The sequence below is a fragment of the Lonchura striata genome, chromosome 19 (assembly GCF_050655825.1).
Source record: "Lonchura striata isolate lonStrDom1 chromosome 19, ASM5065582v1, whole genome shotgun sequence".
Lineage (NCBI taxonomy): Eukaryota > Metazoa > Chordata > Aves > Passeriformes > Estrildidae > Lonchura > Lonchura striata.
In genome coordinates, this window is record NC_140721.1 from 6,232,360 (window position 1) to 6,258,391 (window position 26,032).

General features: G+C 46.5%; 2 protein-coding genes, 1 long non-coding RNA gene and 1 other non-coding gene across 11 annotated transcripts in view; 3 read left to right on the plus strand and 1 right to left on the minus strand.

Annotated features, from left to right (window-relative positions):
* Nucleotides 1-1,008: 1,008 nt before the first annotated feature.
* Nucleotides 1,009-4,124, plus strand: LOC110481986 (uncharacterized). Its single transcript, XR_013340976.2, has 3 exons — nucleotides 1,009-1,446; nucleotides 2,367-2,444; nucleotides 3,518-4,124. It is a non-coding gene; the product is annotated as an uncharacterized LOC110481986 (long non-coding RNA).
* Nucleotides 1,824-1,921, plus strand: LOC116184328 (Z30 small nucleolar RNA). The gene has a single exon (XR_004149090.1). It is a non-coding gene; the product is annotated as a Z30 small nucleolar RNA (small nucleolar RNA).
* On the minus strand, nucleotides 3,340-7,461 carry PEX12 (peroxisomal biogenesis factor 12). Its single transcript, XM_021550867.2, has 3 exons — nucleotides 7,319-7,461; nucleotides 5,796-6,340; nucleotides 3,340-5,144 (listed from the first exon to the last, which is right to left on the minus strand). The coding sequence occupies exons 1-3, from the start codon at nucleotides 7,442-7,444 to the stop codon at nucleotides 4,745-4,747; spliced, it is 1,071 nt and encodes a 356-aa protein (XP_021406542.1). The 5' UTR covers nucleotides 7,445-7,461; the 3' UTR covers nucleotides 3,340-4,744.
* A 29-nt stretch (nucleotides 7,462-7,490) lies between these two features.
* AP2B1 (adaptor related protein complex 2 subunit beta 1) overlaps nucleotides 7,491-26,032 on the plus strand; it is a 76,016-nt gene continuing 57,474 nt past the window's right edge. For 2 of the 8 annotated variants that reach the window (XM_021550980.3, XM_021550983.3), the window contains exons 1-5: nucleotides 7,491-7,584; nucleotides 11,561-11,618; nucleotides 13,566-13,671; nucleotides 15,574-15,709; nucleotides 17,256-17,501. In XM_021550980.3, the coding sequence (XP_021406655.1) occupies nucleotides 11,582-11,618; nucleotides 13,566-13,671; nucleotides 15,574-15,709; nucleotides 17,256-17,501 (525 nt within the window). In that variant the 5' untranslated portion in view covers nucleotides 7,491-7,584; nucleotides 11,561-11,581. Of the gene's footprint in view, nucleotides 7,658-10,093; nucleotides 10,793-11,116; nucleotides 11,184-11,560; nucleotides 11,619-13,565; nucleotides 13,672-15,573; nucleotides 15,710-17,255; nucleotides 17,502-26,032 lie in introns of those variants that run through there. The other 6 variants (XM_021550982.3, XM_085557487.1, XM_031506439.3 and 3 more) reach the window with 4 other exon arrangements.

The window sequence follows — 26,032 nt, forward strand, 5'->3', positions numbered from 1 at the left end:
GAAAAAAGCAGAATGAAAAGCAATCTACCAGTCGTCATCACATTAAACTTCATAAATATTTTCATTCAAGAACAGATTCTTAATGCAGGCTGTGGAAAACACAAAAATCACAGACTTGTTTTAATTCCTGGGAAAGTCGCTAAGCATGTAAAAAATATAATCTTACTCAATAATTATACATTTAAATATTAATTCAAACGCATTAAAATATTTCTAATAATACTAAATATTAGTGATGTTCACAATAGGCATAGCATGATGAAATGTTGAGGTTTTGGGTTATGAAAGGAACCATGTGGATAGTATTTTCTTGCATTTTAAGGGGAAAAAAACCACTTTATTTTTTATTTTTTTCCTAAATTTGGAAAATATTGAATATTTTAAGCTAATAGGTTTGATAACCTGAAGGCAAATTTATTTGGAGGTTGATTCCAGCTGTATTCAATAAATGCAATCACGTTCAGTTAAACTGTTGGTGCTTTATATTCACAGCTGGGGATTATCAGGCTGTTCTTCCAAACCGAGGGAGCCACATTCTGTGCAGGGAAATACGGTTTGTTTTCTATCAGCCTTCACTTTTTGGATACCCATTTTTAGACTTTTGAATTTGGCTTTCGAAAGTACTTTACATTAGCTCTATTCGGTTTACCTAGGGAGGATGTCCGACACCAAAACAAAATGCCATTGGTATTGCAGGGCAAAGTTTCCCTCCTCCTACTGAAGCTTCTCTTTGGAGCACCTGCGTTCTACTAACTGACTGTTGCTGAAGTTGAGCGCGGAAATACCTTCTGTAAAAGCCATTTATTGGCATTTCTTTTAGCTAAAAAGGGACAGAACACGCGTTTTACACATCCAGGGACCACCCCTCCCTCAGCCCCCCTCACGCTTCCTCAGGGCGGGAAACGCTCGCACCGCCCCCAGACCCTCTAACGCGCCTTCCTATTGGCTCCCACCCGCAGAGCCGCGCGCTGTGATTGGTTGTTACCAGCGGAGGGGCGGGGCGAAGAGGGCGGCGCGGCCGGGCCTGCGGGAGCGGAGCGGCGTGAGGGGAGCGGGGCCGGGACACGGGAACGGGGACACGGAACACGGAACACCGACCATCCAGGGGATGGGGTCCGCGGTGGGACAGCTGAGGGCTCGGAGTGTGTGGGGACGGGGGCAGGGAGGGTGAGGGGACGCGGAAGCGGCTCTGGGGGTTGGCTGAGGGGCGTGAAGCCGGCTGAGGTGTAAAGGCATGTGGGGTTTACTGGGAGGATAGCTGGGAGCTCGGGGTGTGAGGCTGGGGTAGGGCGGTACGGGCAGAGGAACTGGAGGCTAAACAGCTGCAGGGACCTGGTGGGGAGGGGACAGGGAAGGAGATGGGAAGAGAGTGTAAACGTGCGGCGTGAGGGATCCAAACAGGCCTCTGGAGCCTTGGAGAGACGCTGACTGCAGCAGCGTTCATAGGTATGACACGGTTTTTTTGCTCCTGTGTTTACCTAGTACTGCAGCAGCATTTATAGGTATGACACGGTTTTTTCTTCTTGTGTTTGCCTGCTACTGCAGCAGCATTTATAGGTATGACACGGTTTTTTCTTCTTGTGTTTGCCTGGTACTGCAGCAGCATTTATAGGTATGACACGGTTTTTTCCTCCTGTGTTTGCCTGGTACTGCTCTGCTGACCTTGGAATGCCGGTTTGTGACCCGTCTTCCTCAGCTTCTGCTCGGCTGTGGAAGAGATGTCACCTCCGTCCCTGTGCTCCCCTGCTCCCTAGGGAGGAGGAAAACTCCCAAGCCCTTGGTTGGGAGTGAGCTTCTTATGGAAGGCAAATAGATTTGCCCAGAAGCAATGATGAGCGAAGTATAGTCTGAACTGGTATTGCCGAGACTCCGTGTCTCTGCTCTGACCAGGGCATGATCACCTAATCTTCTCTCTGAGCTACTTTAGGCTAAGCTCGTCTGCAAGAAAACAGCTTTGCTGTTCTTGAAACTTTGATGCACCCTAAAAAAAAAATACTAAGAAGTTTTAGCAATTTAACAGCAGAAGCCTTGATTTGAAAAGTAACCTAAATACTTGTTGCTGCAGCATTGTGTGAGCATGCACTGATGTGGGGGATGTGGGTTTATCTCCTGTGTGTGCCATGGATCACAAAACTCCAGACACTGTGCCACTGTATCTCCTCTGAAAGTGCTGTGCAGACTCTGAGCTGTCTGTCCTGTAGAAGCTCATTAGCAGTTAATTCAGTTTCTCATTTAGTCCTTGCCAGCAAGGAGCCAGGAGTATTTTTAGAATACTCCTCATGAAGTGCAACTCTTTGAGGTTGAGGGAAGGGCCCAGGAAAAGAGATTGGGCTATTCTCTAATTCAGTTTTTTTGTTCTTTTCCAGGTCCTGATGATATCTTTATATTGATTTCTCTATTCCTGTGGAGAAGGAAGCATCTGTGTGGAATATGGACCTACAAGAGTATGTTTTAGTGGTTTTCCTTTAACAGGAGAAGCTACTTTTTTCTGTTAAGGAAGTAGCAAAAACTCAGTTGCTTCATGCTCTGATTTTTGAACCCTGCCTAGATGAGCTGTGAATGAATGTGCCTTAGGTTCACAAAATAATTTTTAAAAGATTTGCGAAGTGAAGTTCTGGCACTGGGATACTGAACACCTCCAGTGCTGCTGTTAATGTTGATGAAATTGTATTGAGCAACACCAAAGCATCCTTAGGGTGTTTGTGGTACATGACTCTATAGAAATCACAGATTGGTATGTAAGTCCAAAGGTTGGTTTAATAAAGTTGATGCTCCCTGAAAGAAACTTCTCTTGTCAATCTTTAGCCTGTCGTGGTTTCAAGAATACACTTATAAAGCAGATAAATGGGAATTTTTCTATAACCCAAGCTGGTTTTGTAGCTTAGCTTTAGAGCAAGAAAGCTGACAAATGAGCATTAATTGGCTGCTAAGGACAGGAGGTTTCAAAGGAGTCAAATCCCAGTTGGTATCCTGCAGCCATCTCCAGGATCACACAAAATCTGCCAGGTAACTGCTGAGCCTGTCACCATGGTGGGTTTGACACTTGTTACTCAGCTAAGCTTTAAAGGACAATTGTGTAAAAGAGTAATTGCAGCTGCTCAGAACTGGGAGGCTTCGATGTGGGTGGTTCTGTGCAGGAAAATAAACCTATCCTGAAAAGCAATCATCAATCAAATGCTTATTTAAATGAGCTTTGCATTGGAGTCACCACGACATTAACAAAAAAGTGATGTGGAAGCTCAGAAAATCTCACACCTCGACGTGATTCATCTTCCAGTAAGATGTGTGTCCTTACTGGCTCTCTAAAGGGAAGAGAAGTATCTTCATGGACTCCATAGCTACTGGAGAAGATAAATCAGAGTTTTTATTATTCCATAGTGGCACAGGTAGAAGGGTCAGGGAGGTGTACAGAGATAATAAAGCACCAGGAACAAATCTCGTTTATTAGGTGTTTGGGGAAGATTCAAATTACTGCATTTTCCCACATTATTCAATAACCTTATTCTCTTGCTTACAGGTGAAGGAGGATATTGGGGATTTTTATCTTCTGAAGCAGAGCTAAAGTGGAGAGAAAATGAGATGTCTGGATTAAATGTTAGAAAATATCTCTAAATCTGGAAAGACCAGAGTGGGGTCCTGGACTCTGTGCAGCAGACTTTGCTCTTGTATTCTCTAAGCACTGTCACCGTGATATCTGGAGTACTGCTGCTCCCTAGAGTAAGGAAAACAACCTTTCATCTGAAAAATCAGGTGTCAAGCAAGAGCCAGCCATGTCACACAGCTTTTATTTCCTCCTCTGTTCAGTGGAAGGATGTTTTGTTCCGATATGAATGTGCTACATGGTTGGGAATGGAATAATTGCAATGTAATGCTCAGACATTAAAGATTCTCAGCCTACAAAATGCTAATCTTACATCCACTACCATCACATGGAAAAATGAAAGCAGCTTTAGTCTTGTCTCTCTTATGTCTCTCTCTTGCTCCCCAGAGAAGCAAGCTGTTTTTTCAATAACCAGAAAAGAATTAAATTAGGTTCTCAGTCAAGAAAGAATTTCGCTTTATAAAAGCAGGTAATAATGAATGAAAAGACTTCTTTAACAATAAACCCCTCTCATCAATTGGGAGTTTGTTTTAATCTGGTTTGTCATTTTCTCTCTTGTGCAGAAAATGTCACATTCCTCTTGTCCATCTTAAACAGTCAAAAGTCTTAATTTAGAACTGTTGATGGGAATTTGGAGGGTGATGTTCTCAGTTCCAAGATGAAGAGCCTGAAAATGCAGGAGGCTGAAGAGCACAGGTTTAAGCCTGTCTCCACCTCTGACAAAGCCAGAGCTCACCCTGGGCAGCACAAGGGCCTGGGAAGCTGCCCAGGGAAGAAAAACATGCCTAGAGAATCTCCCTACCTCTTTAATTTGCTGGCTCACGCCCTCAAGCAGCACCAGTGCTGGTCTTCGATTTGGATAAGAGGAATGTAGATGTGAGGATCAATGTTTCCTCCCTTTCAGCTGGTCTTTTATGGCACTTCAGTGCTGGCTGACAGGCAGGGGCTGTATGATCCCTCTGCAACTGCCAGGATGTTTGAACAGCTTATCAGCAAAGGGCAGAGCATTGCCAGGGTGTGCAAAGGCAGCAAAGCTGACCAACCACCGAGTCCAAGGGCGCTGCAGAGCTCACCGAGGAGCTGCGGTGCTCTGAAGCCTTCCAAGGGATGCACAAAGAGGTGCTGGAGACTCCTGGCAGCCCTTCAGCTCTCAGGGGAGTAGAGTTTGACCAGGTGCTGCAGCTCTGTGGCATAGCCCGTGACCGGGCAGCGCTGGTGAGCCTTCACGTAGCCGTGGGCGCAGCGGTAGCAGAACACGAAGCCGGAGGTGGCCAGGGCCGTGGCGTTCACGCGGACCTTGCGGCACAGGGGGCACACGGTCCTCAGGCTGGGCAGGAGAGCAGAGCCGGGCTCCTGCTCCAGGTGCACGGGCGGTGGGGGCGTGGGCAGCGCTGTCAGGGACTTGATGGTCTCCTGGTTTTCTGAGGAGTACCACCAGTCCAGGAACTGGAGGAAGAACACGCTGACGGACAGGCCGGTGGACAGGGAGAAGGCAATGCCAGCCAGAGCTTTCCTCAGGGCCAACTGCACTCGTGAGATAAAGCTGGAGCAGAGAGAAGCAGGAGAGGTGGTTACTACTGCACATTTATCCATCTAGAAACCATGGGAAAAGCACCTGGGGAGTGACTGCTTCACACAGCTCCTTAACGCTAAGTTAGTTGGTCAATGCGTCCCCCTATTTGCACTTACTAGGATGTTTCAGATACTTTTTTTATTTTAAGGAATATCCAAATGCTGCTTTTTTGAGAAGTCTAAATCAGAAGAATTTGGATTAAAGGATCCTGGACCACAGAGTGTTTCACTCCTGCATCACAGGGTATTGAGTGTGCCCATGACTAACTGCTGCTTAGGAAAATCAAAGAAAGAAGTTTCAATCCTTTCAGCAACATTGCTGCAACTGTTGCACCTCCTTTGCTGGAAAAGTGCAGGGGAAGACTGAACAGAATAAAGGCTTCCATGCCCAAAAACGCCCCCAAATTCTGAAATATTACCACAAAATAGTTTAAAGCTAATCCCTGCTACTGGTTTACTTATTTTCACTCACAATACATCCTTTTGGAGCACATTTTGTCAAGAGCAAACTTTCATCTTGAATTTTTGGAGAACAAGGCACTTGTACTTGCAGCATCATCTCTAAATTTACATGCCCACAGAACCCCCTGGAGAGCAACACCTGAGCCAGGTTCTGCCATACCTGTGTGTTTGACTTGAGGTGGTTTCAGCCCATTTCTTCTCCAGGGCCTGGATATCCTCTGCAGTCAGCCTGACCAGGCGGACACCAGCCAGCTTTAGCATGGGGGAATGATGCTCAGCCTTGCCCAGGATGTAGCAGAGCTGCTGGATAAGAAACCAGCCCTCCCAGGTCATGTTTACATAGGGGTAGGCAGCTAGAAAGGCTCTGTAGAAGCGCTTCCAGGATGAGGAGGGAGGGTGGATGGAGTACTCATCCTCCTCCCTCAGGCTGGACACCAGTTTCTCCAGCTTCCCTTTCAGATAAGGAACAAGAACCAGCAGGAGCAGAGACTTCCAGTGCTGCCTCTTTGGCAGGCCAGCTGTGGCCAGAGGTCGCTGTCTGCCATCTCCCATTGGGATCCTCTTCATGCTGTAGAAGTTCTCAGAGAAGGATGCACTGCACCTGGCCAGGGAGTGCTGCTGGAGCAGCAAATCCAGAAGGACATAGATCTCATCAAACCAGTGCCAGAGGAACCCATACCGGGCAGGATTAGACTCAGCAAGCACCTGTTGGAAAAGGGACACAAAACAGGAGGAATCAGAGTGGTCTGGGCTGGAAGGAGCATTATAGATCATGCGGTTCCAGCCCGACACCTTCTGCTATCCCTGACTGCTCCAAGGCCCGTCCAATCTGGATTTGAACATCCCAGGGATGGGGCAGCCACAGCTTCTCTGGGCAGCCTGTGCCTGAGGAAGGGAAGGATGTAAAAAGCAGAGTAAAGCGCTAAATTATAAATCAGAGCAGCTATAAACGATGCCTCTCATTCTCACCATGTTATAAACGAGAATTTATTCAGCCAGATTAAAAATAAAAATAATTTTATTTGCGGTCAAATTCTATCTAGCCAGCCACACAGAAAGGACAGAGCCGAGCCCGGGATCGACCCTGGGTGTGCAACAAGGAGTCAGCCTCAGCAGAGGTTTTCTCCTATGCCCACACCTCCATCCTGGTACAAGCGGTTTTTATAGGGAAAATTCCGCCTGAGGCCAAGATTCCAGCAGTTAGTCTTTTCTTCTATTCAGAGTCTATAGGTTAATAAGATTTTCTTTTTTTGGTGATGAGGAGAAATAATTCAATGTCCGGAGTAGTTGAATTCTTGATGAGAGTTTACGGGAAGGCTGCATTCACATGGATCTGTCTGAGGATTTCCATATCCATCTTGGACGATCAGCACCGATGATCAACACCTGGAGCCCAGCCATGGCCCAGCTCCTGGCCGAGCCACATCTTTTTACTTATAAATCAGTTTCCAATATACACCCAGTCTCGCCTGCAAGGGTGCGGGGCGAACTAATACGACGGGCATGATTTAACAAGTATTCAATATTACATATTTCATACAAGGAATGGCGCAAATTATATTTATTACACATAACAACCACAATTCAGGTGGCTCCCAAGCGTCCCGCTGCCCCTGAGCGCGGCCGGAGTCACACGCCAGCCCCCCCTCCTCTCCCTTCACCCGCGGCCCGCCTCGCCCTCACCTTGACCAGGTGCTGCAGGGCGGGTTTCACGGCGGCCATCAGGCTGTCCTGGGCCACCGCCTCGAACACGGACGGCCGCTCCTCGCCGGCCGGGGCGGCCGTGAGGTGCGCGCCCAGCTCCGCCATGCCGCCGGCCCGCCGCCCCGCCGCCAGGGGGCTCTCCCGGAAGCGCGCGCCGCGCGCCGCCGCCGCTCTATGGTGGCGGGGCCGTCGCGAGCCCGCCCGGCCCCGCCGCTTCCGGTTCCGCCGCCGCCGCCCCCGCAGCGGTGAGTGCGGTCCGTGAGGGGGCCGGGGCTGAGGGCGCTGGGAGCGGCGGCCGGGCGGCGGGGAGGGGCGCTGGTGGGGAATGAGGAGGGGCTGAGCGGGTGCTGGGAGGGGATCTGGGAGAGGGGAGGGCGGCGGTGGGGTGCTGCCATAGGGTGGGGAGGGGTGGGTGGGGGAGAAGCTGTGAGGTACTGGGGTGGGGCGGGGAGAGAGGGATGCTGCTTAGGGACGATGGGAGGGGATACTGGGGGGCACTGGTATAGGTGGGAAGGGGATACTGGGAGAGATGAAGGGTACTGGGAGGGACACCTGGGGTGGGGTGGGAAGGGGCACCAGGGGGGTACTGGGAGGGGGTGAGTGCTCCTGGGAGGGGGAACTGGAGTGGCGTGGGGAGAGTCGCTGGTCAGGCACTGGGAGTGGTTCTGGAGGTGGACTGGAAGAGGATGGGAGGAGTGGGCAGGTGGTTGCAGAGGAGGTGGAGGGGTGAGGAGTGGGGTCAGTGGGTCCTGGGGTGAGGTGGGGGTGCTGGAGGATGGACTGGGATGGGAATGAGCACAGCAAGGTACTGGGGTAGCAGTGGGAGCAGTTAGGGATAAGGGCTGGGTACTAAGAGGGACTGGCAGGCAATGCTGGGAGGGAAACTGGGATTTGTGGGGAATGTGCCTGCAGCTGGGGGATCCTGGGAGAGATCTGGGGAAGGTCTGGTGGGCAGGGGGCTTAGGGGGATGCCAGTCTGGAGTGTGGGTGGGTGCTGGGAGTCCTGCTGGAGGTGTGGGAGGGGCTGGCAGCAAAGCTGGGATGGGGCTTCCAAGGAATGGTGGTAGGTGGTAGGAGGAACAGGTGGAATGGGGACCACCAAGGGGGTGTTGCGTCTCCAGAATGGGAACAAAATCCTTGTGCCAGCACAAGTTCAGGGCTGCAGAGCAGCTCTTCCTCTGCCATCCATGTTCCATTGTTGTGTTTATCTTCCTGGTTCTCCAGTGGCCCTGGGCCACACTTGGGCTGTCACACAGCTCCTTGAGAGGCTTTCCAGGAAAAATGGGTGGCACCACTTACACTGGAATTAAACCAGGGATCAGTTGAGAGATTTAGGGATTGATGGTTTCAGTGTCCAGGAGCTTGCCTTAATCCAAGACCCTTAAACCTGTCACCCTCCTGTGTGGGGTCAGTGCTGGGGAGCGGGTGAGGCTGCCTGGGGTCATGTGTGGGGTCAAGCAGGTGTTGGTCAGACACAGGGTCAGGTTTTCTGTGTGGGTTGGGGCTGAGGAGGCTTATCTTGCTTTGGTTCAGCCTACACTGAAATATCAAGCCACTGTTTGTAGCATTAAGCATTGCTGGAGCTTTCTGGAGCCATTCCTCATTCTCATCTCTTCTCCTTTGCTGGGGTTGGATCAGGAGGAGCCTTTTGCTGTCAGCTTTGAACACCTCTTACCTGTTTCCATCTCAGCAAGTGCTGGGCATAGAACAATAGTGAGGAGGGGCAGTCTAAAGTAGATTTTTCTTCTGAAAATACAAGGCTGTTCTTGATGTTCTAATTTACCTTAGCTCTCCTGGGTTTAGATTTGCGTACAAGGAGCTGGCATTTTCTGCAGTGACACAAACAGCAGTGTTTTAAATATCTGGTTCCATTTGCTGTAAAGAATGCTGAGATTGTTAGTGATGAGATAATAGCCAGTGCTGCTGGCAGGCTGTCTCTGAACAGTGTGCAAAGCAAGCTCTGACACACATGAAGCAGCAATCTGTGTGCTTGTGAGAAAAGGAGCTTTACCCTCTGCTGCACCTGGAATAGGGCAGGCTGGTTGTTGACCTAAGCTCTCATTTAGATCCATGAAAGAAGGTTGGAAAGGCATGAGCTGTGCTTAGCCCTGTCTGAGCGTTTCTAGGATTCTTCATGTTTCCAAGTATATGAAAGGAGAAAAACAGCAAAATATGTTGCACTTGAGGTTTAACAACCATCTCTGAAAGCCAGCAGGGTTCCTTCCTCTCTGTGTGTGGCTTTATTCAAATGGGCTGATGTTTATGGTGTTTGGGCTGGGTTTTTTTTCCCTCCCCTCCATTTTCTCTCTAATCTGCTCTGGCCCCAGTTAAAGCTGTGTTAGAGCAGCTCAGCTGAGATGTGACCCTGGATGACAAATCCCCACATAATGCAAACATCAAGGCCACGTTCAGTGCTTTGGGCATGGCACTGTGCCAAATACTCTCACAGAGAAAAACATTTTAAGTCTTCCTTTTAAGCTGAGCTCAAACCTGAAGGACTCTGTCAGCAGTAATATTGCAGCTGAGCACAGGCTCTGATTTTAATTACAAAACAAGCTTCACAGCAGCCTCTGCTTTCAGGGGGGGCTGTTAGATTTTTGCTGGAAGAATTGCATTCATTGTGGCTCACATGGCTTTCCCAACTCTGTTTTGGAAGGAGGTTAAACCTCCTCTGCACCAGGAATGTGTTTCCAGAGCTGTCTCCAGGCTTGGCAGGAGCAGAAAGGGAGAGAAATCAAACCAAACCCAGTAATTCAGCCTAATTGGATGAGGTGGAAACCAGGTGGGCACAGGGCAGGCAGCAGCTCCAGGAAACTGGGAAAAGCAACAGGTTGATCCTCATGCAGATGTTTGGCAATTGGAAAGGATGATCCCAGGAGAAAGGGGTGGAAATTGGGGCATTGCCCGTCGGCAGCTGCTTGGAATTCAACTGCTGAGGTGTTCAGCTGGTCCAGGTGGATGGGGAAAAATGGAATGGTGATGGCATTGGGGTTGGTGAAGGGATGAGGGAGGAAGGAGTTAAGGAGGAACAATCTGACTTTGCTGCTGGGCAGTCCTGGAGTTCAAAGCTGTGCTGGTCCTTTTGTTGCTGAGCCAGCAAGACCTGCAGGGTTTAGAGGCAAGACAAGGCAGCATTTAGAGAACAGATGATTTACTGCTTTGCTGGCAGCCTTTAAGGTCATGGAAGGATGTGTAAGAAAAGGGGAATTTGGGCCAGAAAGATAGAAAAAGGAGGAAAGAAATTATAACATCCTTTTTGAGATGGTTTTAGGGTCATAGTTGCTAGCATTGATAAAGACTTTCATCAAAAGCAGTAAAAGTAGTCACTCCTCTGGTTGTTTTGAGAATTATCTCATATTTGTCACAGAGCTAACACTTGTAAGAATAAAATGATGGATATCCACATGAATCCTGCTTGGGCAATCCCTGTATTCCAAGGCAAGAGAAGTGCTGGTGAGACCACTCTCATGGCTCTGCTGAGTGTTTGCTGCTCCAACAGCATTTTTCCATCCTGTCCACAGGAAAAAAAAAAAAAAACAAAGCAGAAGCAGCACTGAAATAACAAGCTTTGTGTGTGTGTTTCAGAGGTGGGATGTCAGATCTTGGCAGAGAAATATTTCAATTTCAAGCCTGAGAGAACTGAAAAGTAATGGCTTCTCTTTTCAAAAAAAACCACTGTTTTGCATCTGGGAACAAAAGGAGGGAAAGGAATGAAAGGCCTGGGGGTGGGTGTTGCAAGTGGGGTTAATTGTGCCTTCCATCAGATGCAAGCACAGGCAGATATCGTTAGGGGGAGATGAGATGACAGTTTTCTTTGTCTGAAACGTGGACTTCTCACTGCCAGGCAAGACACTGGGTGTGCTTTTCCTTGGAAAATGAATCTGTGTACCCAGGAAGGACAGCTGCAGAGCATACCAGCATCTGCTGGTTATAAGGAGTTCAAAAAATGCCTTTTGCCTGCTGAGACTGAGAATTTAGGAAGCTGTGCTGAGCATCAGTGTTGTGTTTTTACCAAGCCTTTTAAATCCCTAGCTTTGCCAAGTAATACCAGCAGCAGGTGCAGGATGAAGATTGGGGAACTCGTGTCTGTGGATGTGAAGCTTTTGCTTCCTCCTTCACTCACCAACCGTCCTTGCTCGAGTTCCTGCCTCACAAGCTGCCTGTTGCCACCAAACAGCATTTGGAGCTGACTTGTTCTTTTTTTATTATTCATATTCTCAGGTGTTTTAAGGAACTGGAACCATGACGGACTCCAAATACTTCACGACCAATAAAAAAGGTTGGTGTTGAGCTGGTGCAGTGGATTGGAGGTGGTGGGTGGCTATTTTTACACAGCTTTTTTAACTGCATGCAGGAGAACTTGTGCTTTTCTGGTAGCTCTGTCCCTGTTTCTCTTCTTAATCATCCAGGGAGAAACTTCCAAAGTAGGTCACATGGTGACAAAAGACAAAACTGGGGTATTACAAGTTTTTATGATTCACAAAATAAACCAAATTGCTGCTCTTTCTAGGGTCAGAAAGCAAAGCAATGGGATTTAAGTGCAGATCTAGCCAAAGTTTTTGTTATGGGCTAACAAGTGCCAGACTAGGGATTGTTGTTAATTTGGGCACCACAGGATTAAGTTGATGTGATGAATTAATATTAATTTAATATTAATATACATCAAGCAAACATAATGGGTTTTTCTGCTGCCATTTTCTCCAAAGCTGCAGGTGCACTGTTTGACTTTCCTCTGCCTTTTTTGCAGGTGTGGTGGTTACCTCACCTCAGGACAAACTGCTGCCCTTAAAAATGGGAAGCCTGGAAAGGCTTTTTGGGCTCATTTTATTTATTCAGCTGTTTCAGAACAGGGCTTGTTCTGCTGAGACTGTCCCAGGCAGATTTTCTAACTTGTTTTTGAACAAAACACTGTTGCCGAGTGCAATTTAAGCCTGATCATTCTCCAGCAGATGTGGAAAATGGTTTGCATTAACCTCTCCTTTGCAAAATGGCTGAGTGCTCCCTCTGAATGCCTGCCAGTGAAAAAACCCACACTGTTGATGTATTTATGTGTCATTAAGCTTCACAATGAGCTCATAAATGGAGCTAATGCAGTTGACATCTTTCCAAGGAGCAGCTCTGAAAGTTCAGAGCTGAAGGCAGGTTTTTGTGGGCTGGCTGCAGGGCTGGGTGAGAGCTGGAGCTGTCTCAGCTCTGCTCCAGGGCACAAGCTCTGGGTGAGTAATGCCAGGCTCTTCCTCAGGCAGAAGGGATAAGTGGTCTCTGCACTGCAGCAGCTTCTCTTCTTTTTTGGAGTCCCTGGCAGTCTCTCTGTGTTAGATTTTAATTAGTGCTGCTGCTCTGAGCAAGTGTCGGAATGGAAAGTTGGTGTTAGAACTTGTCAGGGATATTTGGATATTTGTAACATGTGCTCAGGTTCATTCCCAGTGGGAATGCTGCTGGCTGTTCTTCCTGAGGAAAGCTGTCTGTCTGTTGGGAGCATTATCCTTCTCATACCCCTGGCTCTGTCTGGAACAGGCCTGATAAACAGCATTTTGCACATGTTGCTTTGTTTTATAATTTGTTTGTCACTTTGGTGACCCAGCCTGAACTGGCTTTCTACACAGTCATATCTGGAAGAATTAATGCTGTGAAAAAGGCTGCTTTGGGAACCTTGGAATCCAGACAAGCTGTGTTACATGCAGATTTTGTTAGCTTTTTTTAGCTTTTTTCCACTGGACTAAACACATGCTGTCCTGTTTCAGGAACCACAGCATTTGGGCTCCGTTCCAGCTCTCTGAGGAAGCTTTCAATGATGAGCAAAACTTAAAAAAGTCTGGGCAACATTCCTGGCTTAGTTTGTTTCTTGCAGGCATGAATCTGGCATCTCCAAGTATCTTTTCATGCTGGTTATGTAATGGTTGCCTCAGAGAAACAGATGCTCCAGGGACGTGATTTGGTGTCCTGGAAGTGGGAGAGCTGCCACACACAGCGTGGTTTTTGTTTGTGGCATTTTCCTCTGCAAGGTGGAGTCATATCAGTCCCTTGAGTGTTGCAGCTTTGCTTCTCAGAGAACCATGTTCTGCACAAGGTCTGACAGCTTCCAAGTGCAGCTGGGCCAGTTTTATGGGAATAACAGGCCAAGAAAGCAAAAATTCGCTGTTGAATTATCCCTAAAACAACACCATTTTCTTCTCCTGAGAGGTTTAATCTGTTGTTTTTTTTGGTTTTTTTTGTCTTCTGCCAGGAGAGATTTTTGAGCTAAAGGCTGAACTCAACAATGAAAAGAAAGAGAAGAGGAAAGAAGCTGTAAAGAAGGTTATTGCAGCCATGACTGTGGGGAAGGATGTCAGGTAAAAGCAGCTCAGGTTCTCCTGGGACTCAGGTGTGGTGACACATGTCCATAGAGCAGCTCCTTGGCACCTTGGTGAGGGTGGCTTTGTCCCTGCCTGTGCTGTGCCTGAGTCACAGGTTTCTCAAACTCCTTGCTGTCACTGAAAGCAAGAGAAACAACTGTTTTCAGTGTGGGTTTAGCTCAGTACCAAGAGCCCTTTTTATGTGAAGCATACCCAGAATTCAGCCATTTTGTATGTCACTTTAGGTGATGTTTTCTTGCTGCTTGCTGTCCTGGATTTTAGTGTTAGGTAATTCCAACTTTTTCTTAGCCTCATCTGGCACAGCATAAATTAAAGCTGCATTTTAAAATGGCTGATACCGAAATTGAACCTGTGTCTTACTGCAGCTGAAGGACACTGGCATTTACTGTCCCCAGTAGTGTTTTCTGACAACCAGACAAACCTGTTGGAATGAAGGTTTTCTCCCTTTTTCCCTCCTGTTCCTGCAGTTTAGCAGAGAGTCAGTAATTCTGAATTCACAGCAGCCTGGTCTGTTGCCACAGAAATCAATATAAGCTTGCAAATTCAGCATCATGACTTCATCATAAATGAAGGAACATATAAACTGAAAGGGAAAAAAACCCTGATCTTTTCTGCCAGCAGCATTTACCCATCACCTTTAGATCTCCACAGCAAACCTGGGAGCTGCAGAATCTTTGTGTAACTTCCTGTGTTATTCTGCAGTGCTTTTTACAGATGGCTGCTTGACATTTGAGTGAAGCCCAGCTTGTCAGTATTTAAGCTTCTGATCACTCTGGGCTTTGCTAGTCTGAAATTTGGCAGGTTCTTCATAAGCATCATGCATGACAAAAAAAATTTAAAGCAACGTTTTTCCTCTTGTGGGTTCATTTCCAGGCCTGGCATGGTAGAATTTTCTTTTTTGGTGAACTCCCCAGTTAAAATACATTTAGGAAATGGCATTAATTTTTACCTCCTCCCATGTTAAAGCTGTAGAAGAGATTAAATTATTATTTATAAAAGCATTGCAAGCTGCTTTGAAAGGGAAGGTGATCTTTCATTAAACAGCAGGGTGCTTAAACTGGAACTCTAGTTTTTCTGACTTCCCCAATATTATTACTATCCCCTTTGCATACCATGCAACCTCTGTTTTTTATTTTGTGGGTGGGAGTGTGAATCTGCTGCAGGGCAGGAATGCTCTGCAGGGGATCTGGGCAGGCTGAGTCCATGGTGTGAGGCTCAGTGGTATGAGCTTGGGTCACAACAACCCATGGACCAGTCCAGGCATAGGGAAGAGCAGCTGGAAAGAAGGAAAAGGACCAGGGCTGCTGGTCAGATGTGGCTGAACATGAGCTGCTGTGTGCCCAGGTGGCCAAGAGGGCCAGTGGCACCTGGCCTGTATCAGGAACAGTGTGGCCAGCAGGAGCAGGGCAGTGATTGTCCCCCTGTGCTGGACACTGGTGAGGCCACACCTCAAATCTTGGGGTCAGTTTGGGGCTCCTCATGACAAAAATAACATTGGGGGCCTGGAGCATGTCCACAGGAGGGGATGGGCTGGAGTACATGTCTGATGAGGGGCAGCTGGGGGGGCCCAGTCTGGAGAAAAGGAGGCTCAAGGGGGCCCTTCTCACTCTCTGAACTCCCTGCTTGGACGGTATAGTTGGGGTCTTTCCCTTCTCCCAGGTGACAGGATGAGAGGAAATAACCTCAAGTTGTGCCAGGGAGGTTCAGATGGGATTGAAACAGGCTGCCCATGGCAGTGGTGGAGTCACCATCCCTGGATTAAAAGGTGTTCAGATGTGGCACTTGGGGACGTGGCTGTGGCAGTGCTGGGGGAACTGCTGGCATTTCCTAACCTAAACAATTCTCTTATTCCATCCTTGCTTATCCTTGTGTATGCAGCTCTCTGTTCCCTGATGTTGTCAACTGCATGCAGACTGACAACCTGGAGCTGAAGAAGCTGGTCTACCTGTACCTGATGAACTATGCCAAAAGCCAGCCAGACATGGCCATCATGGCTGTCAACAGCTTTGTGAAGGTAACCTGCTCCCCTGGCACATCAGGAAAGGGTCCAGCACAGTGGCTGCCAGCCCATCTCTTTGTCCATCAGTCTTTGGGAGCTTTATCTCTGCTTTGAGGCTCATGGAGGAGGGTGCTGAATCCACTAGATCTGGGTCCTTTCTCTCATTTGTTCCTTCTGGTTATTGCAGAGGAGATGACTTCAACAGCCTGTAAGTGGCTGTGAGAGAGTCTGCTCCACGGAAAGCTGCTTCTGTTGTTTTACCAACTTCTGGCATTGGAAAACAGATTTTATCTGTTTCATCTCCCAGCCTTTGTAGTATCTGAGATATGGATATCAGACTTCCTGTTTGAATGTCCCAGCTGTGCTCTATGTGGAAAACATTTATCTCTGGTGAAACTGAGAGACAGTTCACTGGAAAAACAACAGCCTGATTGCTGGGTTGCCTTTACTTCTGTTGTCAGGTTGCCTCTCCTTATCTAGGAAATGTTATTTCAGTCCCATGTTGTGCAAGATAAAACCCAGTGCTTAGAAGTCTGAGACTCCTTGCAGAGTGTTAGAAAAATCTGAGACACGGGAGTGGGATTGAGTTCCAAGTTTCTGTTGTGGTTCTTGAGGCAGAAGGAGGTGAGAAGACCTAAGCTGTGAGATCTGCTCTTTTGGTCAGAGAGGATGTCCCTGTCTTTACAGACAGACAATATTCTCCCTGGAAAGAATATTGTCTGTCTATAAAGTGCAGTTCTGATAGAATGGACTAACAAAATGATATTTTCCATCTCACACCCTGCAGAAGAAAGCCTGGTGTCCCTTTTGGCAACCTGAGGGACAGGTGTTAGTGAAGAGCAAGTGTTGACACTGGTCTGCACTAACTCAGCACTTCCCAGTTCAAGGTGGGGAATGCACTGGTAGGATGTCACTTCTCTTGCAGACTTTAAATTAGTTTTTTAGCTGCAGGAAGGTTGAACAGTGAAAGGTAAATGCTTTTGTAGGTCATTCTGTAACCATCCTTTTACAGGCTGATTTTGGAGGAGTTTAGGTTTGGATGCATGGAAAACTATGTAGGCTTGGAGTAGGAAATGTTGATTTCCTGTCTGCCTTTTCTTTTTCCTCTTTAGAAATGCACCTCTAGAGTAGCCTTTGCTTAGTGCTTCATGTGTTGTAACTTGAGGGATGTTTGTGTTTGGCCTTTTAAGAAGTAGGCCTTGATGACTTGCATTGTGTTTAGTTGTTGATTTTCCCCATTTTATTTCTTGCTCCTTTAAACCAGAAAGGTTGAAAATCAGTAAATTACTTTGTCTGTGGTGAGATTTTGGGTGCTGAGAGCTGCCTCTCCAGCTTAGCTGTTGGAGAATGAAGGGACACCCAGACAACAATTTTACAGGATGGAAACATCTTGAGACAGTATAAAACGTTCCCATGAAGCACCGAGTGCCCTTTTATCCCTGATCTGAAATAATTGCCTGGCTCTTAGCATGTAATCAGAGAGCTGCTGCTGCACAAGAGCAGCGTGGCTGCAGGGGATGTGTTGATGTGCTGGTGCAGCTTTGTCTGTGCTCTGGGGCAGGACTGCGAGGACCCGAACCCCCTGATCCGCGCGCTGGCCGTGCGCACCATGGGCTGCATCCGCGTGGATAAAATCACCGAGTACCTGTGCGAGCCCCTGCGCAAGTGTCTGAAGGACGAGGACCCCTACGTGAGGAAAACTGCAGCTGTCTGCGTGGCCAAGCTGCACGACATCAATGCCCAGATGGTGGAGGACCAAGGGTTCCTGGATTCCCTGCGGGACCTGATTGCAGACTCCAATCCCATGGTAACGTATTCCCAGCGCGTTGTTTGAGTATGTGGTGTTTGGAAATGACAAATGTGAAAGGCTCTTCGCTGCAGCTGCTGCACTGGGATGATTTTGGTTAGGGAACACTTGTTGCCTCAGAAAACAGGGAATGTCTTCTGTTGTTTGATCTGTTTTGAATGCTGCAGAAGTGTAACTTCTAGGCCAGGTGAGTCAGAAGAGCAAGAAATATGTGATGCTGCTGCCTTGGTGACAGCTTGTAGCTCTTGCTTTCCTGCAGGCTTTGGCTCTTTTTGGAATTAGAGTTTGGATGAATTAATTTGCTAATGCAGATAAATCCACTGGCTTGTAATGAGTGGAGAAAATCAATGCTAATGTTTTTAATAAAGTTAAATGAGTCGACAGAGGAGAGGTGGAGATCACGACCGAGAATTTCACAGGAGTAAATTACCTACTAAATCAGCATTTAATTATGCTTGATGAAGGGTCCACTTCCAAGCCAGGTGTCTTCTGCTATTATCTTGTGACTAAAAGGTGGTGGCCAAGGAATTGAAGTGCCCCACTGCATCATCCTTTCATTTAATACTCTTTCATGCTAGAATCCAGGGAGCATACCAATATCAGCCTGACCCTTAGCAGGAAAGAAAACTTCTGCAGCTCAGTTTAACTCAGAGTTTAAGAATGTATCTGCTACTTTTTTAGCTCTTTTAGAGAATGGACTCTGGTTAAAGAAATAGCCTCACATTATTAGGACAGGTTTAACAGCTCTTTCTGTGGTGCATGAGTCAAACCACAGAATTTCTGTCCTGCAGTAGTCTTTGGGCACCTGAGATAAACCAAGTGCAGCTGATAAGGTGCCATCCCCTTTAGGAGGAGAGTGAAGGCTGCTGACTGCTCTTTGTAAGACTTTGTAGAGACAGTAAAACTCAAGGTGTCTGACTGTCACAGGCAGCAGCGTGAGTGGTGGTGTCTCTCAGGAGATACAGACACCTCTTTTCTCTAATATCCAGCTCTTTTACAAGTTGTTCTTTTTATCTGCCTCCCTGACTTTTTCTTCTTATGCCAGGCTTCTGTTGAATATTGATGACTACTTGAAGGTGCTTTCTTTGTCTAGGCGACTCTGAGGCTGGTAGAGAAACACCTGCTGTTCCAATTCAGTGTGGAGGGTGTGCCTTGCAGCCTCTGAAGGGACGTGCTTGGGCTTCTTTAGTTCCACTTCAATGCTGGCCCTGGTGTTCAGCAGCTCCCAGGTAGCACTGGAGGTCAGGGACAGAACCTCCTCTTCTCCCACCCTTGTTTCCAACTCTGATTTTGTTCTGATTACAGCCACATGGATATGAGGCGAAGGGCTCTCTGTACTTCAGGAGAAGTAACAGGATTTTGCTTGCCCTTTATGCTTGTTGATCTCTGTGGAACTCAGTGGTTTGGTAAATTAACCATTGGCTTAAAGGAGAGCACAGATATGTATTTAAAAAGTGCATTAACTTAATACAGACTTAAATGAATGGTGAGAAGAAAAATACCAAAGGGCAGTGTGTGTTCCATTTGCTAAATAAACCTCCAAAAGTAGCACATGGCTTCTTAATAAAGCATCAGGAAAACTCCTGAGCTCCCGGGGGGTAATGAGGGTGGGCTGGGACAGCTCTCCTGAAGCTGTGCAGGGTCTCAGTACCTGCCTCATGTTGTACTCGCTGCTCTTTCCAAAACTGAGGATTCAGAACTGGAAAATGCAGTTTGGAGAAGTGGTGATGATGAAGAAGAGGCCTGGGGTGTATTTTCAGATCCACAGGCTTTGAGAGGATTCTGTAGCTGGTGTTCTATATACTGGTTTCCCAGGTTTTACTGTATATCGGGCATAATATTGCTGCTTTTTAAGGGTGCATAGGGAGAGATTTTACCAAATGTTTGATGCTCTTAGAGCTGCTGATTTAATAGAATATTTAATCTGGTTACAATTTTAGTAGAAAAGGAAAAGAAATTTTAGAAGAAAGAAAAAGGTTAGTTGATCTAATTACTAAAATTTCTAAGTTGATCCTCTTTGATACTCCTTCCTTTATGGTACAGTGGTTCCCTCAGAAGTACAGGAATTATCCACCCCTAATTCAGGTTCATCTTCCTGATCAAACCATCCACCTCATTGCTGCTTTCTCCATGTGAAACTTCCTGATGACCTTGAATTATGTTTGTCAAATAAGTTTTATTTGTATGCAAGTTGATATTTATTAAGGTATTTTTCTTTGGAATGCAGTCCTGCCTGGAAGGTCTTTTTAAGTAAAATGTGTGTATCAGTATTGGCTATCAAAAAAATTTAAAAGATTGCTGGAAGGAATGGTACAGATGGATCTATTCTGATGGCCTGTTCCTCTGTAAATGGTGCACCTCAATCATTGCAACCTGTTAGCTAAGCTCATTCATATTTATATTATAAATGTTTCTCCTCTTTTGATGATTGTGGAAATGGGCAACATTAGATACTTAATGAAGCAGAATTTTTGAGATGGGAAATCCACACTTATTCTCTTTTCTGAGAAATGAGGATATTGGGCAGGAGCTAAAAAAGGCTGCAGCTGAAAAATAGTCCTCAAAAGAAGGGTTTTATTATGGCTTTGTAATTGGTTGCCTCTAGCACATGAGCAAGCTCTAAGCATTTTAGCTGGGTGTTGGTAGAGGAACATCTCCATCTGTGGTTCACTAATTGCTTCATAATTGTGCAGGGATCAGGGTGCATATTTCTCTGAGCTCAGATCACCTTCATCATAAGGATGTCTTAAGTTGGAGGTGACCTTGTCAGAAACATTTTGGGTTTGTTCTTTTTTTTTTTTTTTTTGTTATATTTTTGGATGAATGGCACTATTCTGTGTTAATAAACCAGCAGCCTTTGGGGATATTCAGGGCATTGAAGTTCTGTTGAGGTGCTGTGGTTGCACAGTCAAGGTTCTTTCCCCTTTATCTGGGTGTTTTGTTGTCAGAACGTGGCCTTGGTTCACATCAAGTCATCTTTTGTGCAGGTGCATCCCCTGGGTGAATTAATTCAAACTCCTAATTGCAGATATATTGATAGGGATGCACCTGGTGAGGTGGGCTGGTGGCTTTTGGCATGACAACAGAGTTATCTGAGTTGTGTTGTGCAGGCCATGGCCCAAAACCCCTTACAGGGGCACAGTTCAGTTGCCCTGCAGAAGTTTGATTGTGAAAAAATCTTTAATCTCATTTTACAGATGGGTCTGGAGTGCCTGTGGCTGCACTTTGTCAGTTTGGATCCTGCTGAAGAGGATCCTTCCATAAAGAGGAAGCTCTCATTTCTTCCCAGAGCTGTCTTAAGGCAAATCCTCCTTTTTTCACCCTGCATTTCTGCACATGAAGCTAAGCAGAAGCAGGACTAGAGGAATATAAAGTTGGAGCCTTGCTGCCTTGGGCTGCTGCACTTGCTCAGCCCTCAGCACTTCTCTTGCTAGTAACCTGGATAAAATGCAACTCAGAAGCCTGTTCTCCTATAATCCTCATGTTCTAACAAAAATACGGTTGCAAAATGAGATTTCTGTGCACTGTCACTGTCGAACACTGTTCACACCAGCAATAGGTAGCCATGAGGGGAGAGAGGTGGGAATGTTTCACACCTACTGGTGGCCAGAGCTTCTCTGAAGTAATGGAAAAACCTTCTTTTGTTATTTTTTTTTTTCCTGCTGCTGTGTTGTTCTGGCCTTTGTGGATCCCATGCAATGACTGCTCCTTCTTGGAGCATTGGAAGTGCCGAGCTCTGGAGAGGGAGAACAGACCACGAGATGGCAGCAGCTGAAAGCAGAACCAAAGCTGACTATATTTTGTAACTACTTCCCTCCTGGTTTTTATCCCTGCACTTGGTTTTCTTCAGGAATGTAAATATTAGCAGAAAAACATGAGAGGAAATCCATCTAAAACCTTTCTGGTCTTTTAATATTTGAATGGAACAACCTTTCTCTCCAAATATTTTCAATTCTTGACCTTCTAAGGTAACTTTTAACCCATGGAATAGATTCCCTGCCAATCTCTGTTATCTACATGGCTTAAGTTAACTGATGTCACCTTCTCCCTGTTATTTTCTAGGTTTTTCCTGTTCAGTTTTTAATTCCTTCCTGTAGCATTTCTCCTTCCTCATGCTGGATTGAAGGGTTTTCAGGTGTGGCTGTTCTGCTCCTGTGTTTTTGTGGATTATACAGACTTTTTATGCTGTTTTATACCCTCTACATGACTATTTATTGGGAGAAACCCTGCTGTGACTCAGCACAGAGTAACTTGGGATCACATAACTGATTAGTAAATGCACCAAGTGTGTGGAGTATAATTAAACTCTCTTGTAGCTGGGAGGTTTCTTTGCCTTTAGCATTAACCACACTAAGAAGGGAATCTAAGATCTGACAGCTGGAGGTGGTGAGGTCCAGCTTGATCTAATCCAAATTCCCTCCAGCAGTATTGAGTTTCCACAGCTCGCAGATGAGACTAAAAACCTGTAGAGATAAATCAGTGTTCTCCTGCTGTGCCTGCAAGGGATGTGGGTTCCTTCTCTGCCAGAACTTCAGTGTGTGTGTGGGAGCTTCCTGGATGACCCTATGGAGGAAGGTGATCTTCCTTTATTTTTCCTACTAGCTAGCAAGCACAATGTCTCTGAGCTGATGTCCTGAGGAATGAACCTGTTTAGAAACTAAAGGAGCTTTTGCTTCCTGGGCCTGTCCTCTGCAGGAATTTTATCCCTCTCTGTGCTGTAAAGCTGAGAAAAGAACCCCTGAGTGAGAAACTGGTGATCCCCTGAGTTCCAAAAGGACTTTGTGGGAGGCAGTCAGGGATGTGGGAATTGTCTTATCCACCTTCTCCCTGGGCACAGGAGGTCACTTGTTCCTCATGGGGACTCTCCCAGCCCTGTTTTCCCTCTGCAGCTGGTGTTTTTTTTTCTGTCACTGCTGGATGAATTCATGATTCCTGCTCATGAAGTTGTAAGGATTTGAAAATCCACATTCCAGTATAGAGCTGAATATTGCTGGGAGCTGTGGGCTCCCAGCTTTCTGGTGTGTTTGGTAGGTGCCTGATCCAGTCTGGGATCACATCACAGTGAGTTTTGGAAGGAGAGTAGGGAGTTGCAGACCCTCTGTGTTTTCCTATGGAGTTTAATTTCCTGCACTGAGGGCTCAGCTGTGCCATGGAGAAGCCCCTTGTGATGGAGCCATCCCTGAGTAGCTTCTTGCCCACCTACCACAAGAGTTTCAACAGCTGGGGGAAGCTTGTTTTCCTGCCTCACAGCTCACACATCCTGATTTTTGCAGATATGAGAGCAAGAGTGATGTTCCAGTCTGCCACAAAGTGCCATTTTTCTGCAGGGAAGTGCAAAACCCAGTTAGGGCAAGCACACTGTGGGAAGTATAACACTTCCCTTCTATTGCCACCTCCATAAAAATTCAGCCTACTTGCAAAAAGCAAGCCAGGAGGTCTTCCCCACCCAGGCAGTTTTTGGGATGTGATCAAGAACTAGGAATGTGTGAGTCTCCCAGAGATTTAATATATATCTATACATATAAACAAGCATTGACAGTGTGAGAGGCTCATGAGGGCTCTCTGACTTGCATGGTTGATCCATTGCATAGAATCATTGAAACACAGAAGGGTTTGGGTTGGGAGGGACCTTAATGCTCAATTTGTTCCATTCCCTCCCATAATCAGGGACACCTTCCACTATCCCATATTGCTCCAAGCCCCATTCCACACTTCCAGGGATGGGGCAGCCACAGCTTCTCTGGGCAACCTGAGCCAGGGCCTCACCACCCTCACAGGGAAGAATTACTTTTGTGAAGTAGGAATTGTTAATGGTTCCTGGGCTGTTTCTAGGGAAACAAAGTAAGGAGGGCTTGGAGATAAAAGTTATGATGTGAGCAGGATGAGGGGTTGTGTTCTCTGGAGAGCACCTGGTAGGGACCTTCTGGGCACACAGCATGGTCATAAAAATGAGTGGCCCTGTGAAACAGCCATCCATGGGTGCTCTGAATCTCCCACCTGGGAGTCTGTGCTTAATGACACGGCTGTACCCTGCGGGCCCAGAGTGCTCTGTGAAATGTCAGCACCTCTCCATTCTCAGAATCATCTGGAGCCTGCCTCCCTGGAGGGCAGGAGCCTCCAGCTGTGGAGGGAACACTGCCTTCCCTCAGCCCCTTCTCCGAGCCCCTTCATTTTTCCTCTTTCATTTTCACTTCACTTTAGTGGCATGGCGAGCCAGAGGTTCCTGTTTCAAGCAGCAGAACATTGTATTTCATTAACTCCATTACACACTTGGTTTGATTTCCAATTAGCTTGGGATGCTAGGGAAATAATCTGATTGCTTTGACTGGTTCTGGTTGTGCTGAGCTTCCCTCCTGTCCCCCCCAGCCCCTGCAAAGCTTTTCCATGTGGGCTGCCAGGCAGACACACAGGTTTTCAGCCACCCCCTTCCCTTCCCTCCCTGGTGCTGTTTGATACCATTTGCTCTGAGCTGAAGGTTTGAGCTGCCAGAAGGAATCACTTGGAAATCACAGTGCTCCTACCTCTGCAGCTTCCCGCGAGGTCAGGTCTGCTCTGCCTGGCTGCAGAGGGAGTTTGTCTGGAGGTGGATTTAAAACTGTTGGGTTCTTCTTAAAGCTGGGATGTAGCTCTAAGTGTAGAGGTTTGGGCTTGTTGTTTTTTATGTTTTTTTTTTTTTAATAAGAGCCTGGGAGATTTTGATTATCCTCATCCCAATCATGCTTCTCAAAGAGTCTAAATTCATTGGGGAATTCCAATAAATTCTTCCAAATTTGTCAATAAATTCCAATAAATTTTCTCCAGTAAGTTCTTCCAAATTTGTCAGAATTCCTCCAGCCAAAAAGAGGTTTATTGTCATTCGGCTCATCCATGCTCCTAAGGGATGTTGCTGTGGCTGCATTTGAATAATGTCATTGTGTACCCAGGGTAAACTGATTTACATCAGCAAGCCAGGGACCTGTTATTGTTAGTACTTATTATTAATTCTTCAATCTGCTCTGCATTTTTATTTTCTGAGGGATCTTTAGGCAGATCATAATTTGGTAGCTCTTAGCTTAAAGTTGTATTCTTAATTGTGAGTCAAATGAGGCATTTGGCAGTGGAGTTCACTTGGAATTTTAAAAGCTTTTCCTGTTCATTGGCTGTTTAGGCTTACATATCTGTGGCTATTGGGTTGATTTACATTTTTTCATTATTTTTGAGAGCTCAAGACTACACCAGCTGTTAGTTTTATGTACTTTAAGTCTGCTTTTTCCAGTCTATGGGATAAAGTATACAACTGGTTGGTTTCTCATCAAAATAAGCATGGGGCATGTTTTGAAAGTCAGAGAACACTTTGTTTGCTAAAGAAACTTAGGGGTTTTTTTTCCCCATCAACTTCTGAAACTTGTCTAGTTCCTTGGTCCTATACCATTTGTAAACCTTTAGCTTACTTTTATGCCCTCCAGCAATTCTATAATATTTTATTTTAAAGAGAAAATAACTTATTGTAACTTATCACTTTGTTTTTGCTGTTTAATGTGGTTGGATTTCATGATGTTGTGTTGCTGTGCTGAGGAAAAAGTGTTAACTGAGCTGAAGACTTAAGGTTCAGCTTGGTGATGCAGATTTTGAAAAACTTTTTTTTTGGCCAAAACCCATCTTTCTAAATATTTCCAGTGGCACTTCCATGAGTGCCAAGGCACACAGTGGATTAGCAGGTGATGTAATACCAGAATTGGTACTGAGTGGTTCTTCATGGACTTTCTGCCATACCCGAGTGAGAACTCTTAGTGGGGGATGCTTCAGTCCTTGACCTGACCTCTCACTTGGTGGGAGCAGTTGGCAGAGCAGGAGCTGAGTGCTGGAGTTGTGCAGTGCTGGCTCATGCTGCTCTGTGTTCCTATTGCTGCCTGAGGCAGTGGCAGTGCCAGGGAAGAGGTGAGGCTGTGTGCTCCAGCCAGTGTTTGTGTTGGACTGTTTCCTGAGAGCTGTTTGCCTTTCAGCTGTGTGAAAAGCCTTGAAGATGCTGATTGGTTTTGTTGGCATAGCACAACACCATAACACATCAATATGTTCGGTGCAAATCGCCAGCACGTCCATTTTTTAATAAATACTGTTTAAAGTGTGAATTTATCCCCCAACCTTTCCCTTATCCCGTTTTGCTTCAGTTATCTCCTTGTCACTGGTGCTGAGGTGGGAGGTGAGGACCAGCTTTAATTCTGGACTGTAGATTGTAGATCCCAACTCCTGTGGCAGGACTGAGCTGCCACCAGATGTTTCACAACCTCTCCCAGTCCTTTTTCTAACACTCAAGGAGACCACAGCCCATGTTCCTAAGCCCATCTGGCCTTCTGCCACTTCCTCATGTGAAATGAAGCTTTGAATGAATTATAACTGAATCTTTGAATGGAATTATGAGTGAATTGCCACGTGCTGTCCCATCCTCAGCTTTGAAATGGCCACTTGCATTTTTTGCTGAAGCAGACCCAAAAGATCCTGAGAGCAAAAGCTCATTCACAATTTGGTCTCTGGGTTGGAGCTGCTGCTCTCCA

Coding starts and splice junctions, on each gene's coding strand:
- PEX12 (XM_021550867.2), bottom strand. CDS start 7,444: ATGGCGGAGCTGGGCGCGCACCTCACGGCCGCCCCGGCCGGCGAGGAG. Junction 6,341..7,318: donor CCCTGCAGCACCTGGTCAAG/GTGAGGGCGAGG, acceptor CTTTTCCAACAG/GTGCTTGCTGAGTCTAATCC. Junction 5,145..5,795: donor ACCTCAAGTCAAACACACAG/GTATGGCAGAAC, acceptor TCTCTGCTCCAG/CTTTATCTCACGAGTGCAGT.